General features: G+C 42.6%; 1 protein-coding gene across 1 annotated transcript in view; it reads left to right on the forward strand.

Moving 5' to 3' along the window:
* The first annotated feature begins 1,569 nt into the window (after nt 1-1,569).
* The window catches only part of GUCY1B1 (guanylate cyclase 1 soluble subunit beta 1), a 37,012-nt gene continuing 20,666 nt past the window's right edge, over nt 1,570-17,915 (forward strand). Inside the window, exons 1-3 of the mRNA XM_088528078.1 lie at nt 1,570-1,589; nt 1,801-1,874; nt 17,255-17,355. Coding sequence (XP_088384204.1) covers nt 1,587-1,589; nt 1,801-1,874; nt 17,255-17,355 — 178 coding nt within the window. The 5' untranslated portion in view covers nt 1,570-1,586. The remainder of the gene's footprint in view (nt 1,590-1,800; nt 1,875-17,254; nt 17,356-17,915) is intronic.

Raw genomic sequence — 17,915 nt, forward strand, 5'->3', positions numbered from 1 at the left:
TTATATTCCAAACAAAATTTGTCTTTGGGGTAAATTAGTACATCACTACTACTATTAGCCCACTGTCTGTGCTGAATCATTTTTTGAAGAATCTATACTTCCACAAGTCATATAAAATGCTTTTTCAGTTTGTGAATTTTAGGAGACATTGGAAAATCATTTTCAGCAATAGTTAGGTATTTTCTTACTTTTGCTGAACTTGAATCAAAAAAAAAAAAGTGTTCTAAACTGATAATTTAAAGTCTGGATACTTTTGATCATCATCTTCACAACCAGTAGTTCCCCCTAGATTTTAGAACAAGAAATTAATTAATTTTGTGTTGTTGCTGGTATTTTTCAGTACCATGAACCAGTTCTGGTCCTGTTGTTTATACAATGCATGTGAGGACAATATTGAAAGCGCACATATCTGTCCCTGGGCATAAGAGGTATAAGTGTTGCTGTATCTTACTAGGGTCTCAACTTTCACATTTTTTTCTTATAACTAGAATGTTTTTAGTTATTCTTGAATGTTTTAAATTATTCTTGATAATGAGAAAAGAGGAAAGGAAGGGAAGGGAAAAGAAGGGAAGGGAAACGAAGGGAAAAAAGAAAAGGAGAAAAGGGAGTAGATTTCTTATGATCTGTAATTCATACTGCAGCCATGTCTTTAGGCACGGCGTTTGCACTTCTTCAGGGAAGTAGGGGGTTAAAATAAATGTTTTTTCAGTGTGCCACACTATTATCTTTTTAATTCCTTGCACATTAGCACAAATGACAGTGTGTCATTCCTGAACTGCTCTCGGCAGGCTGTCCCCAGCCCTCTATTCAAATGCCGGTTAACGGCGTTTTCCGTAGCACGGGGCCGACCGCAAACGGTGGGGGAACAGCCGCGGCGTGTCCTCTCCCCCCCGCCTCAGCTTTGCAAACGGCGCCCACTGTCCCGAGCAGGGGACCCAGGTGACCCACCTGGCTGCCCGGGCGGCGGCCCCAACGGCCAAGGGCCCCCGCGCCCGCCTGGCTGCCGAGGGCGCGCGGGCCGCAACCGTTACCGGGGCCGAGACCGTTACCGGGGCCGAGACCGTTACCGGGGCCGCGACCGTTACCCGGCCCGCGACCATTACCGGGGCCGCGACCGTTACCGGGGCCGCGACCGTTACGCGGTGCCCCGCCCCTCGCGCCCAGGCCCCGCCTCGCCGCTGCCGCCGCAGCCCCGGCCCCCGCAGTCCCTCCTCCGGCGCTGATTGGCTGCCGTCGCGGCTGCCGCGATCGCCATTGGCTGCGGCGGCCGCCACTCAGCACGGGGGGGCTGAGAGGGCGGCACGGTGGCGCGGCCGTTGTTTCGCTCCGGGCGGCGGCGGTGCGGGAGCGGGGTGGTGGTACCGGCGTCATGGTGAGGAGCGGAGAAGGGTGGTGCGGGAGCGGGGTGGTGGTACCGGCGTCATGGTGAGGAGCGGGAACGGGAGCGGGGTGGTGGTACCGGCGTCATGGTGAGGAGCGGGAGCGGGGTGGTGGTACCGGCGTCATGGTGAGGAGCGGGAGCGGGGTGGTGGTACCGGCGTCATGGTGAGGAGCGGGAACGGGAGCGGGGTGGTGGTACCGGCGTCATGGTGAGGAGCGGAGCGCGCTGCCCTCCCGGGGAGCGCGGAGGCTGCAGCGCGTGGGGCGAGGGCGCGATGCGGAGGGAGGCGGCGGGAGCAGGGCCTCGGGCCCCGGCTGTTTGTTTCGGGGGAGCCCGGGGTGAGTGTTGCTGCCGGCCGGGCCGGGCCGGGTGCCGCCGGGCCGCTCCCTCACCGCGCCGCTGCTCCCGCCCGCCCGCAGTACGGCTTCGTCAATCACGCCCTGGAGCTGCTCGTCATCCGCAACTACGGCCCCGCCGTCTGGGAGGACATCAAGTAAGTGTCGGCGCTGTTCGTGCGTGTGCCCTCCCGCCGTGCCGCCCGCCCGGGCTGTGTCCGCGGCCGCTCTCTGTACCCAGCTGTGCCAGCTGCGCCCGGGCTCTTTGCTTGCGAGTGGCAGGGCCTGTCTTAACGTGTGCCGACTGCCCTTGTTCGGCAAAATAGGTCCCTAGGTTCTCCAAAACAGGGGTAAAATAGGGCCCTGCCGTTCCCGGGAATGCGCGGAGTGTAGGGCAGACGTAAGGAGCGTGCAGCATCGCAGGAAGCACGGAGGGCCCCGAGTCCTGCGCCGCGTGATGGGTGCTGCAGCCAAAGCTGCGCCTTCCCGAAGGAGGCAAGGCCCGGCTTTGGCTAATAAACTCCTATGCACAGCAAACATAAGCTTGTTTTACTATCATTATTATTTCATTGTGTATGTATTTATATGTTTTCACCTTGAAATTTCAAAAGGCATTGCATATAGAAATCTTTTTAAAAGCATAAATGTGTGTGGAGTTATAAGCTTACTTTATAAGGCTTCAAGTAATTGCATTTAGAAGGAACATTTGTAAAACAGATGATTGAATGTGATCTCTAGGTACGGAATGAGAAGTTCATCAATCTGGAGAAAGTAATATTTCAGCTGTACCCCTCCACCCTTATTTCTCCCTCCCACTTAATTTGGTCCGGTGCTATCAATTGCAATATGTTTGCATAGTTGTAACAATTTTGGAGGCAAAACACTGCTTTTTGCTGTAAACTTCTGTGACCATGACACATTCTTTCATGAATCTATTCTTCAAGATGTGATAATCATGTACAGTACTACAAAATTGAAAACCTTTGAAATGTTGGTTGGAAGGGACCTCTGGAGGTCATCTAGTCACTCTCTGCTCCAGCCAAGACTGTTATGAACACTATATCATCTATATAGGTCTCAACTTTGACTTTTGCCTGGCTGAGCCTTTTAAAACTTAAAGGGATGGAGAGTCCACCGTTCTGCAGATAATCCCTGCTCCAGCAATCTGTAATGGTTAGTCTGAGGATTATACTTTATTGATGCTTTTCTAAAGATTCCATAGAGTCTTTAGTGAATGTCATACAATTTTGCACCACAAGTTGAGAGTTCTATATGTTCATTTTTCTTGCATGCTTTACCTGAACATATCAATCTATTTTGAATTTTTAAGATCTGATACTAATTATTTGCCACAGGAAAGTTCGGATTTGGTTTAAAAAATGGTTAGACGTGAATAACTTCTCATGAAAATGATAATAGAACATGTAAGCATATGTTCCCCCTTCCTTATCATGTCATTCCTTACCAAAACACTTGACGGTACTGGGCCCTTTTGCACAAATTACAGATGCTGTTCAGTGGGTACCTGAGAGAAGTCCCTCTGGGAGCATGTGAGGTCTCCTGCTGTACTGCAAGAGCATGCTGAAGACTGTCAGAAACCAGTCATAATTCTACAGGAATCCTATTTTTAAAATATTAATTGCACAGTAGAATAATGAAGATCCTCTGAAGCATACGAGGAGTTTTACTCGTTTGACATTTTGAAGAAGTTAATAGAAAGATAGGAAATGCTTTGCTGAAGGTTAGTTTTCCTTAGGAAATAGAGAATGGGGATGCAGCAGCTTCCTGAATTTCAGCTGAGAACCATTGCTCTGTCTTGTAGCAGGTCCACAGTCCTTGCCAGCTCAGACAGAAGATGGAAGAAGGAAGGAAGGTGCTGTGTCATAACAGCACCTGAACAAAAGAATGGAAAATGATTTGTGAGAGAGCCAGTGTGTATGCAGCCACAGATCCTTATGCAAAAGGTGTTTGCAGCAGTGTATTTATTCAGCAGGATTCATCTTGCAAACTGATGTACTCCAGATGTTAGAAATCAGCAAATGAAGCCCGTGTGCGTCTCAGTGGAGCAGATGAGAGCGAGCAGGCTGGTTTAGTGGGTGCTGGAAAGTCCACCAGTTAGGCACCAAATGCTCCTTGTTTTAGGCTCAGTACGTTCCTGTGGTACGTTCTTGAGTGTACTTCATAGCAGGCATAACTTGCTATAAAGAGTTCACCAAAGAGCAAATATAAGCAAATACAGACTTCCTACAAAGTTTTGGTTAAAGCTTTTAAAAATTTAAAAAACAGGACCAAAATATAGACCAGTTCTGAGGCATGCTGGATTGAATCACTGATGACTGAAGATGAGTAATTGCTGGAGTCAGTACTGTGGTTTATTTTTTTTTTTAAAAAGGGAATTTTGCACAATTAGTATGACAGAATTTGCAAGAACTTAACAAGAACTTAAGCGTTTCTGTGACACAGAAAGGACTGTGGTAGCAGAAATCAGTACAGAATTAGGTGGCTGAGTTTCCTTTCTTTTTCCATGTTGAGCTGATCTACTATTTTGGTTCTTTCCGAAGTCACCACAGAAGCCATGAAACCACATTGTAGAGTGGTGGGTTGAGCTTGCTGAGTGATTCTCAACATTGGTAGAAGTGATAGGAAAACTTGCAATGGACTAAACTGAAGTAATGAAAACAGACCGTTCTTTGAAACAGAGGTGGACTTCGGGAAGGTTAAATACTGGGTTGAAAGTGTTTGTTCCTTCTGAAGATGAAAACTTGTCTTCTGTGTCTTCTTCAACCAAAAGTGATATTGAGTGGAATTCTTAACTGTGGAGTTCTGGAGACTAAATAGCTGAATTTAATACACTTGTGAGAGTGCTGTTTTGTTGCCATAATTTATTATTAGTTTATAGTTAGAGTAATAACTTCATATGTCTGTTTCTGATGTTTCATTGTATTTTTAACACTTCTGTGAAACCATCATCAGTCTGAAAAAGATGAGTATTCATTTTGTTTCTAAATGTCTCGGAGTGGAGTTCTGGGGAAGGTTAGTCTCCATGCTTTCATCCATTTGTAAAACAAAATACTTTTCCTTGCACAGGAAATGATTTTACAGTAAGGCACTAAGCTCATGGAAAAATTACAATATATACTGTGAAATTTGAGTGAATGTCAATTTTGATGACTCAGTGGAGATAAGGCTTGGTTTTGATAAAGAACTAGAACTAAAGAGCATAAAAAACCAAAAATAGTTCAGAACCTGAATTTAGTCAAAGAGGTTGAGTTCAAAATAAGATGAAGGCAGATGACATGAATAATGAAAGGTAATCTTTATTTATCATCAGTCTTTATTCAATTTTCTCAGCATTGAAATCCTGGAAGTTTATTTCTCCTTAGTTTTTCTCCGGTTGCTACTCATAGAATTGAGAACTTGGAGTGACAGGCAATTTCTTTATTGTGAAGCCCTACTACTTTACTATAGTATTAGAGAAGTAGTTGGGAGAAGCGAGTGAGGACTGTTTGAGAGAATCTCTCAGCAGCTACTGAGTGTTCCTGCGGATTTGCCTTTGTGGAAGGTGAGGATGATTTGACATCGTTTATTACTGGCAGTTGTAATGTGCATGTGGCACTTCTTGGTTCGCTTGCTTGGTCCTGGCGAGGAGAGGCAGGACCTGGAGTACATGGAGACACTCTGCTTTGATCACTCCCTGCTAACCTTGCAAGATGTCGTTTTCTTGCTAACTGAACCGTTGTTTAGAACTGTTAGCACATTTTTGCCGACAAGGTGCTTTTGATTTGTTGCTTCCCTTGAAGAAATAAACTCTCTCAAATCCCTGATTTTGTTATTGTTACATGTAGACTTTTTTTTCAGTGTGTGGTCACAATTGCTCTGGCTTGAAAAGATGGTTTTCAAGATTCCCATGGTGTTATATATCTTTAATTCTCCTGCAGCCAACATAAACACCAGCTAGTATAAACAAAAAATTCTGAGCCCTGACTGCTTTCATATCCATGCAGTTGTGTGCTCGTGTCTGATCAAGGTCAGATCGATACTGCTGGGTGATGCAGTGATGTGTGAGTCTGGTATAAGTCATGTTCACAGAACTGCTGTGTAGCCAGAACCAAACATCAACAGCCAAAACCAAACATCATCCACAAGGAAGGCTTGTCAAATTCTGTCTTCTCTCCTAGGTTCAAGAGATGTTCTTTTGATGAATGTAGTTAAATAGGTTTATAGTTATGTGTTTTTAGAGGGTGCTTCTGTGATGGTAAAATGCGAGCCATTACGCAACAGTTACATCTAGCTGAGCTGCACTGCCAATACATGTGCGATCCGGAGCACCCCATGCAGCAGCTCTAGAGGTTTCACTGCTTGGTGAGCTGAGCGTTACAGGACTGCCTTCCTGAAACAGCAGCTGCAGCCTCGGGACCGTACGTGGGAGCTGGGCAATGTTGGGAGCAGGGAGTCTGCATGTAATTTAGCCTGTGCCTCCCAGCAGTCTGCCTCTGTGTTTGATTGCTGTTAAAAGAATACAAGGGTTTCCCTTCCCTTTGGCTCCTAAATCTGAATTTGGGCCAGGTTAGATGCTCAAACTTTGTCCCTTTCACATACGTTGTCAAGAAAGGGATCAAGAACTTGAACTTGAATCCCTTATTTATAAAACACATAAAACATCTGTGTTGAAACTTGTGCAGAAGCAAAACAGGCATCTCATGCCCCAAGAGCAATGCATTCTGTGCTCCTCTGTATCTAAGTAACTTAAGTTGCAGAAAACAAAAATAGTATCATGGTTTCCTGCTCCTGTCTCAGTGCTTAGTGTGGAATCAAGGCACCATGCTGCCTTTGCCCTTTTTTATACTACGGCTGTGGATGAGGCTGGTGAGAGCTGCCCACGCATGCTCTTAAATGCCAAGACTCAAGGTCTGGGGAACCTGTTGTGTTTTGCACTAGTTTCATCTTATTTAATGAAACTGGAAACTATCGTCGTCACTTTTGAAAGTCAAACCTAACCATGTTGGCATGAATATGAGCAAAGTGAACAGGCAGTTTTCTTGCTCAAAAAAAAAAAAAAAATCAAGTAGTTCACCTAGGTGCAAAAACTTTCCTTGACAGAAGTAGAGAAAATTTGATTGTCTAGGTTATCTCTAGATGGCCTTACCCGTGCAGCCCATAGCCTCAGCTTCATCCCCTCTGCCCTTCAGACAAATCTTGGGTCTTGCAGGCAGCTCTGAGTAGACAAGTGCAGCCAGGGAGAAAGGGCTTATTCAAGTCAATTAAATGGTAGAGTTAATGAATGGAGAAGCAGCAGGAAGAAAAAGATGAGAAGAATGAAATTATCTCCTATAGCTACTCATAATGATGGTCTTTTCTGACTGTGGAGCACTCAGTCTTTTAATTGTAGAGTAATTATGGCATGTGATTTTTCTATTTAAAACAATCTTACAAAAATGATTTTTTTTGGAATTCTAAATATTGGAATTTGAAATTTTGGCATTTGGTTGCCTGTGGCAACCACCTCTAGATCAGCTTGGAGTTTTTCTGTGCCTTGAATTCAAGGAGTTTTTCCTTCATGTACTGAAAGGATAGATGGTGGCAGGAGTAGCTCGTTGCAACCTTGTGTCGGTTAACGTAGATGATGCCATTTCCCCAGTACATTCTTCAGGAAATCAAGTAGTTGCTTCTCTAGTTTCACTCTCCTGCTTTACGCACGGTCTCCTGGGCTCCCTGCACAGCAAATCCAGTACTGATGTCCCTTGCACACCGTTTCCAGGCTGTCCCTGCATCCAGGCTGTGCGGCACGACTGTCCTTGGCCGTCTCCTTACTGAAACTAAGCATGAGCCCCAGGAAGCTCTTCTCAGCCCTAGGGTGGTTGTGCCTGCTCTGGCCCTGCTCTGTGTCAGCATGAGTGACATGTGCTTTGGGCATAAACACTGCTGAACACCTTGAAAAAGTACCGGACACCTGAAATCAGTGAAGCTTTTTGTCCCTTTATTGTTACGTATGATACCTAATATTATCATTTCCTATGCTCCAAGATTATTTCTTGAGCTTGCCTATATTGTCAGTTTAAAGTGCAAAAGGTATAATTGGCCTCAGTAGCTAATTAAGAGAGAACTAATTAATGCTTGTCCATTATGCAAGTAAATTATAGGGACCTGTTCCACAGAAAGGCTTATTAGAGAGGAGTAATTCTGTCTGCAGAACTGGGTTTGAAAACTACACTGTAAATGAGGCCTGATGATATTGGTTATATGTGAGGCACAAATGGGATAGCATGAACTATTGAATAGCTGCCCGTGAACTGAGCAGGCTCTGTCCTCAGCACAGAGAAGCCCCAGCCCAGGTTGAGTGGGCACAGAGATGTCCCGGGCGGGCAGGACACGTGCGTTGCGGCAGGTTCCCCGCTGCTGCCGTGGATAGCAGCATGGCTGCTGCTGCTGCTTGCACAGAATTAAAATGAAAAAGCGCTCTTTATAAGACGCTGTTTTGCTTCATACACAGTATGGAAGATTTCACATTCTCTAAGATTTCCCCTGACTGCTGCCTCTGTATTCCAGGAAACACTTTAAAAAGTGAGTAAAACAGTTCCATAATCTGCCCCAATCTGTCTACAGTTGTAGCAGGGTCTGTTTTGATATGAGGGAATATGGATAATCATCAGCTTAGAATGTCAAGTATTTGAAGAGAACATAATTTGCGTGTGTGTGAATATTCTTATGCATGTAAATATATATTTTTGCATATATATTATTTGAGACGTGTGTTCATATATATGTTTGTGCATTTCTATTATATCTAATAATAAATATATCTATTGCAGGCTGGGCAATTAAAAATGCAGAATAAATAGGTGATAAAAATAGATGATAAAAATCAAGTATCTTTGCAGAACGTGAGACAAGGCATTTCAGATTTGTCCCGTATGAATCATCTCTTGGAACTATTGGAGACTTGCTCTGTATTGCCCTTTCCCAGCCCTAAACTAGCTTATTATAAAGAACAAGTATTTATTATAAGAACTTTACTGGCTAAAATTACTGTATCTGTCAGGCTCAAAGATGTTACAAGCATGATGTGTTAGTTATCTCAATTATGTTCTCACCATAATCAACCACTGAGGAAAGAACTACATTTTTTAGACTGAAGGTCCTTATATATTTTGCTTTGTGTGGGACCTGATTAAAAAACAAAATATGTTCAGGAGTGGTACTGCTCTGTGAAAAGCCATGACAGCTGATTTTGTTGTTGCCTCCTGAGTGGATTTGCTCAGTGCTAAAGATAATTAATCTGCTCAATCAATCTCACAAGAGGGGGGGGGGGGGAAAGAAAGAAAAAGTGAAGTGAAATCACAGAAAGGGATTTTGAAAAGCTATCAGTGATGAACGGACAACTTTTTTTTTTTTTTTTTTTTTTTTAAGGCTATCATTCCTCTTAACATTAGTAAGTGTTTATTCAGAAAGTGACTTTTTGTACATTTAGTGCTGTTTACGTTTCTGAATGTTTATGTTTCTAAGTCTTTTTTTGAAAACTATTCCAAAATTTTAAACATTTTATAAAAAATGCTTTCTTAAAACAAATAGTCAGTGTTGACCAGATAATTCTCCACGGGTCTGGATGTTACTATTCCCAGGATTTGTAGGGTCAGGACACTACATTTCCTGCTCCTTTAGTTCCTCACAGCGGAAGGACCAGTTTGAAGAAGGTCAGGAGATTAAACTGTGTGGACGTCAAATTCTTTAATTCATCTGGGAAAGGCTTGGCCAGAAAGAAACAGCGGCATGATGTGAACCAGAGGTGTGGATGTGCTCGCTCTCAGGTGCCTCAGAGCTTTCCCAGAGCTGGGAGCTTTGAGCTCTTTCAGGATACCAGCTGTTATATCACTTACTCTTGTAAACGGAATACTTAAAAGACTTTTGTAAATACCATTCTTTTAGTCTACTTAGGTAAAAGGAAGCAAAATATTACTAGCTTTGTATTTTTTTTGTAATATTTTTAGTATTTGGAGCAGTAACAAAGAACCACAACGTTTGTTGCAGTTCACTGTATCTCTAAGATTATCTTGTTTTGAAAGCCTACATTAAACACTCATCTCCAGCCTGTAAAACTGGGAAGCAGCTCTGAGCTCTGAAGTCTATATATATACCTATTTACTTTTCCCAGAACATCATTTTCCTGGACAGATTCCCATTTTTATTTAATCTAGTAACTCCATGTAATTTATTTTTTTTCCTAGCTGGTTGTTTAAAGTGTCTTTAGACAATTCATAGTCTCTTTTTTTTTTTTTTTTTCCCTCTCTCACTTTCTGGAGGGAGTGGGAAGAATGGGTCAATGTTTTTAATATCTTTTAGCAAAGCACCTTTTTGAAATATACGGAAAAAAATGAGTAGCATTTTAAATAACACATACCATCTGTAAAGGAATGTAATGAGCAGTTAATTTGCCCGTTGTAATGTAAAAGAGATGCAGAGGCACTGATTTTAGTTCCTGATATTAAACTCAGTTCTGACACATGCAGTTGTGTTTAACGGGGTTGCTCTTGGGACGGAATGAAACTTGACATGCTCTCGACAGTGAGATCAGAATCGTGACGGGTGTCTAAGCACGGTAGTGTTATTTTATCATTAGTATTGTTTTGACTGCTCTCTTCAATTTAATGAGTGCTTTTTCCATCCCTCGCACCAAGTGTAATTAAGCACAATAGTGGCACCAGTCCCAGCAGAAACAATGCTGTCATGGCAGAGGGTGGCTCTGGGGGTAGCTGCTGTTGTGGGGTTTTCGGGTGACGCACCGCGCGCTCAGCGCTGCTGTTTGGTAGGAGGAGACCCAGCTGCAGTTTAGATGCACGAGGTGATCTGTAAAAGTGATCTCAGCAGCTTCTAAATACTAATGCAGCTGTGTTACAGAGAGGCCTGTGTATCTTCAGAACACAAAATAAATTGTTCCGTACTGTTTTGTATCCTATTATCTTCCTGTTGGCATGCATTGCATTTTCTCAGTATTTACTGCAAGCACAGTTTCTTGATGAAAAGGATATTTTTCTGGAAGAAATATTCTTTTTGATTTCCAGCTTTATGGCTGATTTCAGAGTTAGACTAGCAAGTGCTACTGCAAAAGAATAAAAGTTTTGACAGCAACAACTTTCAGCTTGATTATGGTTTATTTCAATTGCCTTTATGTGCTGCACTCTCATAGCAAAATTACATTAAAATCCACTTTGTGCAGGGTGTGCTCTGTAAGTAAAAGAAGTGTATACAGGACCATCTTGACATCTTGTCCAACTAAGCTGCATTTGAGATCTCTCTAGACAGATAAAAATCCTTACCACGTCAACAAAGATTTCCCCTGTCTTTGCAGAATGTTAAAGACTCACGTAGATAGAAGGTCTCTTTCCACACATACTATTCAGGAATCTCTGTACTAAGCAAAAAACGAGTCGTTCTGAATCACATCTCAGTTTCACAGTGTAAATTTGGAATGTGAAATAAAAGTGCGCGCAGTCTGCAGTTTAAAAATCTGTAGTGCAAGATCTGATCTGATTTTTAAGAAGATTTTTGTCTGCAAGTTTGCTAGCACTTAACACTTCTCCACTCTGTGAATTATTAACATTGCCTTTGAGCTTTAGTAGTGTGTTTTGAGATCCTAAACTGCCCGTACAATGGGAGAGCGTTTCAAAGCGCCCATTGTACACACGTAGTATCACCCGTACTCCCAGCCTGTGCCGCTAGCAATTACCGGGGTGTTAGCATGACCAGGGGCAGCCTAATGGGAGGAAAGGCTCCTCCAGGACTTGGTTCTGCTTTGATCTACTCGGTAGGATTTTTTCCATTGATCTGCGCAACGTCAAGGTCAAATGCGTACTTGAGAAATCTGTTCTCCATGTAGCTGTGTTATTTTCCATGGTGCAATAGGTAAGATTCTTTTTTTTCCATGGTGAACATCCTCGGGTTAACCTGGCTAATACATACATTTTGGAGGACAGAAATGCATTTTAGGAAAGACTTGGCTGAAATCTTGGCTTTCCTCAATTTGGATAGCTCTGTGTAGGCATTTAAAGCTAGTCTAGGGTGAATAAAAAGGGTTGCCAGACCCTAAAAATTAGAACAGACATAACCGAACTTCTGAACCATGTAATATCATGGCCCATGTGTGGATTAACAGAGGTCAGCTTAGGCAAGAGCATCAGTCTCTTGGGATTTTTTGAAGTTTTGTACATGAACTTATTATTGGGAACAAAGCACACCCTCCTTTTGTTTTTAGAAATGTAAATGTGACATGAATTGTAAATCATGCTCTGTTTGACTTGGAAGTGGTTTGGAGAGGAAGGCCGTGTAAAAGTGAAGTTTGCTACTGTAGTGCTGCTGCTTTGCTGAGGAATTAACCAAGGCTACACTTGGGAATTTGCCAGTTGTTGTTGTTGTTGGCTGGTTTTCAGCCAAGCTGTTAGGAAAGTCACCGCATGTTATTGCTGTGTTAACACCTTTGTGATCAGATACCAGGCTCCACAAAACAACATTAGAGCTATCCTAACATGCTGTGGTTGTTTTATCTGGCCTGAAGCTGGGGATAAAGACTGCAGCGAAACATTTCAAGGGAGATTTCCCAGTTTTCCATTAAGCTGTGAAATACTGAGTTTTCTATATGTCACCAACCAAATGTAAATCCTGTGCATCCGAGGGTGCTGTGTTATATCCCAGTTCCGCTCCCAGCTCATGAACCATCTGTCAGCCAGGGGGGAGAAGCTGCTCACAGAACAGTGCAGCCTCCTGGTCCTTCCACGTTCACATCCTCGACGTGTAGCCCTGCCTTGTTCTGCACCACGGGCCTGGGGCAGTGGGGTGAAACCAGCCGATCACCCGGGAGGAGTCGCCAGCGATGGCCAGTCCATCGCAGTAGCTCTCTGCAAAGCAGCCTCGCTTTTGGTATTGGCTATGCTAGTTTTCAGAACCCTCCCATAGATTTCTTTTGCGGTTCCTTAGTGTAAATGCAGGTAGGCTGATGCAGCAGGGGTCAGGTAACTGGGTGAGAAAACTGCAAGCATGAGGAAGCCTTCTGGGTGTTGTCTGCTCACCGCAATGAGTGCTTTGGTGGCCTTGTCCTCTGCTCTCATCACCGTGACCCCTCGGCGCTGGCAGCTCGCACCCCTTCCACACTGCGGCATTGTACCCACAGGGGAAGGGCGGCTGCAGCACCTCGCGTTTGTAGAAGGTCTAATGCAGTTTGTGTTGTATTGAAGTGTGCAGGAAGAGCCATTATTGACCTGCAGTTCAGTAAATTTGCTGGGTGAAAAACATGTTTGTTAAAAAAAAAAAAAAAAAAAAAAAAAAAAAATCACACAATTTGGGCTGTTTTGGATAAGCTTGCAGCAACATTTCTCTCTCACAGGTAGTCTTCAGGCTAATCAAGGTTTTAGAGACAAAGGTGTTTGTAAGTTCGCACTGGCGTCAGGTTAGTGAGGGTGCTGGGAAGGCTTCAGAAGCTGCAGTCTCGGCTCACTGGGGACAAGGAAGAACCTTCACGTGGCTTCGCTGAAGCTCCTGCCGCCCTCAGCCCCCCACGAGCTGCACAGGGGACAGACCTGCTAGGAGAAAAACAGCCCAGGAAAACAACCAGTTGGCTGAATATTTTGTCTTTCAGCTCAGCGTGTAGCCAAATGATTGGGATGTATCAAATGCACCCCTCAAGGATGGGAAGTATGGAGAAGAAATGGTTCAGGGAAGAAAAAAAAGGGTTCTGGGATCTACTAATTTCAAAGCATTGGCTTTAAAAGACATTTTAACTTTTGTTGTAAGTTTTTATCAGACGTTGTTGTAAAGATTTGCAGTAATTGTAGGATGAACAAAATGTTTTTACCACATGAATTTGAGTGAGGAATATAGTCCTCCGCAGGAGCAAATCTCTATTTGGTGAATTTTCTCAAAGGAAGTTTTTAAGAATGGGGTTGATTTCTTTTGGATTGTAATTTTTTTAAAATACTATTCTCTGTCTCCTAGTTAGAGGTAGCTAAAATATCTCTCTTCCCCGATTAACCTGGGCCCCTTCCCTGGCAGGGCCGTCGGCGCTCAGCACGAGCGGAGCCTCGCAGGAGGTGAGGGGCACCCGGAATCACGGCCAGGGAGTGGAGGCTGCAGCGCTCAGCGCATCATTCCTTCTGCAACTTTGTTCTGTGAATACAACTATTTTAACGGAAAACTCATCGTTAAGCCTACAGAGAAGTGTAAATGGCTGCTGGGTAATCAAAAGCATCTAGGGAAAACTGGAGAAAAAATAAAATGGCTGAAATAATCTAAATGGAGCAGGCATAGAGATCAGCAAAGGTGATTTTCCAAAGTGTTGGCTTAGAGATGCTGTAGGCTTTGGAGAAAACTTTTGACAAAGTACATTAAAGACCACGAAAAAAAGAAAAAAAGCATGGCTTGGCACAAAGAGGGAAAAAGGAGAAGTTTCAGTCGACATAGTTGGAGGAAGTGTAAGAAGTTTTGCAGGCAATACCAAGGTGATCAAACTGATTCAGCTTTTAATCGAGAAAGTTCTCACGCACAGAAAAAAGTCTGTTGGACAGTGCAAGTAGCCAGTTTTTGAGGACATTCATTGCATTTCCAGATGTGTCATGTTATCCTTTGTGGTTTGGCTGAGAAGATGGGGGGAATAAGAGAAAGCATAGTGTGTATTGTTTGTTCACCCTTTCCAAGTTCTCCTCTAAACTAAATCTGAGCTAGTTACATAGTTACACATTCTAGGACTCAAAGACTCAAGATGGTTTTCTTTTCCGTATTAATTTCAGTTCAGTTCTTGTGGATTATGCCAGTGTCCCTCACTGACCTCATATGTTCCAGGACAATATTTCTCACTAGCAAATCCAGCTCTTCTCTTTCTTAGAAGAGGAGGGAATATGTTTTCAAGATACAGTTTGATATCCTGCAGGCTGATTTGGAGTTTTTAGAGAACAGATGGAGGACCAGAAGTACTATTAATGAACCTGAAAAGAGGAATATGTTAAGGGATACTATGTACACATGTGGTTTCCGCTTGCTTTTTTTTTATAAATGTATTATTTCTTCAAGTAATCACTAAAATTACTGTAATTGATCGTTTACAAACAGATCTCTCTTTTTTTCTCTCTTTGAGAACACTTCTCTTGCAGACAGTTTGCCCTGCTTACCAGTGCCTGTTCTTTCATCTGTTCTGAGAAGCTCCCCGAGAGTTTAAGAAAAACATAAAATTTATTAATGTTCTTCCTTTTAATAGAAAATGTTCCTTTTATACAGAATTCTGTAGTATCTTAGCTCTGACCTTCTATGACTTTGTATTGCCTTAGAAAGATAGCTCGTTTTGAGCTCACTGTGTCCGTTTGTGCTGTAGATGTACAAATGTGCATGCCATATAGCAGTTAGGCTTCATTAATTCATTTAAAATACAGATTTTTTTTAAATACAGTGTAGCGTATTTTTTGGCAAGTGGAAAGGAAAGAACGAAGAGGAAGAATGAGTTCAAGACTTCCATTGAGAAATGGCCAGAATTACAGAAATTGGTTTCATGAGTGTTAGGATAAAAAGAGGAGCAATTTCTTATCATGTAAGATTGGAATCACGCCTGTACAGCAGTACCATTTGTCATTTAAAATTTTAAGATAGTCAAGAATGCTTATTTTTCAAGTTTTTCTTTCCTTTGAGTAAAGAAAGAAATGTTTCTGTGTTTGTATGACTGGATAATTCCAGTGTAAAGGTAATTGCTTAAATTGCTTCTTGTTGTATAGCATTGTTACTTCATTATTGTATTATTTCATTTCAAAGCAGGTCATGCCAGTTCTACAAAATTATAATCTAAACTTCATTCAAAGAGCTGTGTTTTCTTTGATGATTGATTGTGTTATGATGTTACACAAATGTACTGGTGGAAAGGGAACAGGGGATTTTAAACAGTAGATTTAGAATCTACATTCTAAAGCTTTTTAATTCTTCTGATGATCAGTAGGAATTTAGAGCACTTAGAAATACCAGCTCTTAAACAGTACTTTTCAACTCTCTCAAGTAGCACTTCTGTCCTCCTCTGGTGAAAGTCCTTCATTATGTGGTGGTACTAAATCAATTTTTACTGTGGCTTTCTTACATTTGTACACTGGGAAGATGATGATTCCAGTCCTGACCTGATATGTGTCTTAATTCATATGATCTAAGTTGAGTTTTTTGGTAAAAATCTATCTCATTTTCTACTTTTTTGATACTTTTTTTTTTTAAAAAAAAGATTTTTGGTTTCTTTTGCTTTGTTTTTTGGGTTTTTTTTTGGTAACATAAGATGATGAGATTCAGGCATTCATGTAGACTTTACTACCTTTTGGTCTTCTGTCTCTCTGACGTGATCTGTAGCATGGAGCTGTATTTAGATAAAAGAATATTTTTCTTGTAACGAGGTAGCCATGACCCTCACCTGCAAAGCTGCTACTGCTGCCATGATAATACTAGTTTTGTTGAGCCAAAATACAGTCTAGGTGCATGAACTGGAGAATGAGTATGTATAAATATGACCTCCTTTCAATGGATCCTGCAAAGGACATTGTTGAGAGTCATCATGGACAAGATCTCGGACAGAAGGTGAACAGCTGCTATAAAATAACTACCCTGCGGAAGGAAGTGGCGCCCGTGCACAAGGCATGGCCAAAGCCAAGGCGAGGCGCCGCGAGGAGGGCGGCCGGGGCTGGTGTGCGCGCGTGCTCCGGGTTCAACCCGGGAGGGAAAACACCTGGGTTCCTATGGTGCTTTCAATGACTGCTAGTGCTCTGCAAAATCCTTGTGGTTTTTATGCTTTTAATCCACCCGGAGTCTGCAGAATTCTGAAACAGGGGTATTTGATTAGGCTCTTTGATTAAGTATCTACAGCTTGGTTTCAGGTTCTGTTGGGAGATTTGAGCAAGTGGTTGTTAAAAACAACTCGTGCCTTCTATAAATAAAATATAGGCAAAACTGGAAAGAGTGAAGAGAATTACTTAAAAAAAATGAGTTATTGGATATTCACATATTGTAAAATACAAGTTCTATCTTTATTAGTTCAGCAACTTCTCTGTGAGGTTCTATACCGAAAAATCTTATTTATTTGCCCCCAATTCATTATTTTTCCAGAACAGAAGTGGTAGTAATTTGAACCCCAGGCAGCTCCACGTCCATGTGAGGAAGAACTTCTTTGGTGTGAGGGTGCCCGAGCCCTGGCACAGGCTGCCCAGAGAGGCTGTGGAGGCTCCTGCTCTGGAGATCTCCAACCCGCCTGGATGGACCCTGTGCCCCTGCTCTGGGTGTCCCTGCTGGAGCAGGGGCTGCACTGGGGGGTCTCCAGAGGTCCCTGCCAACATCAACCATTCTGTGGTTCTGTGGTAATGGTCTCATATTGCCCTTTAATTATTAATTTGAAACAAATCTAGTGCTAATTTGCAATAGTAAGTAGCTTCTCAGAGGTGGAATCTATACACTTTATTTTATTTAAAGGACAAATTTCAAGTAATATGATCTATAGATTTAATGTTTCTCCTATAATCAAATATACATATATATATTTTTTTAGGAAGGAAGCTCAGCTGGATGAAGAAGGACAATTTCTTGTCAGAATAATTTATGATGATTCCAAAACCTATGATCTGGTTGCAGCTGCTAGCAAGGTCCTTAGTAAGTATGCAGGTTCCTCCAGGAATTCTGCTCTTGGTGGGCAGCTCTTGGCGCGATTTCTTCAGAGTTTTAAATGTGCTGGTTTTACTTCTCATTACCTGAAAGATGATGATCACAAATCCATGTGGCACAGCGAAACACGTAAAACATAGTCCTCCGAAGAAAGGATTTTTTTTTTCCTGTTTAGACAAAAAAGTTTTATTCCTTTTGTTTCTTGAAATGATTTTCATTGCTTGTAAAGTATTCCAGATCATCAGGTACAGCTTAAATTACAGTAATATATTTTGTCCAGGAGGCATGGACAGTGTTACAAGCAGAACAAGCAACAATCTAACACTCAAACTATGCACCTTCCCGGCCGGGCAGCCCATCGGTGCTTCATCCGTGGTGCTCTGCCCGCCTGCCAACGAGCTCGCCTCATTGCAAAGCTGGTTGTGACGTGGGTACTTCTCATTTCAGAGCTGTCACTAATTGGGGTAGCATCGATTTCTCAGTCGTGCAGCTTGGACTGGAATTTAAAAAACAGAATTATGCCTGCCAGCATTATTTGATTTACAGTC

The sequence above is a fragment of the Tinamus guttatus genome, unplaced genomic scaffold (genome assembly GCF_059628265.1).
Source record: "Tinamus guttatus ecotype Peru unplaced genomic scaffold, ASM5962826v1 Tinamus_guttatus_pri_ptg000301l, whole genome shotgun sequence".
Taxonomy (NCBI): Eukaryota; Metazoa; Chordata; class Aves; order Tinamiformes; family Tinamidae; genus Tinamus; species Tinamus guttatus.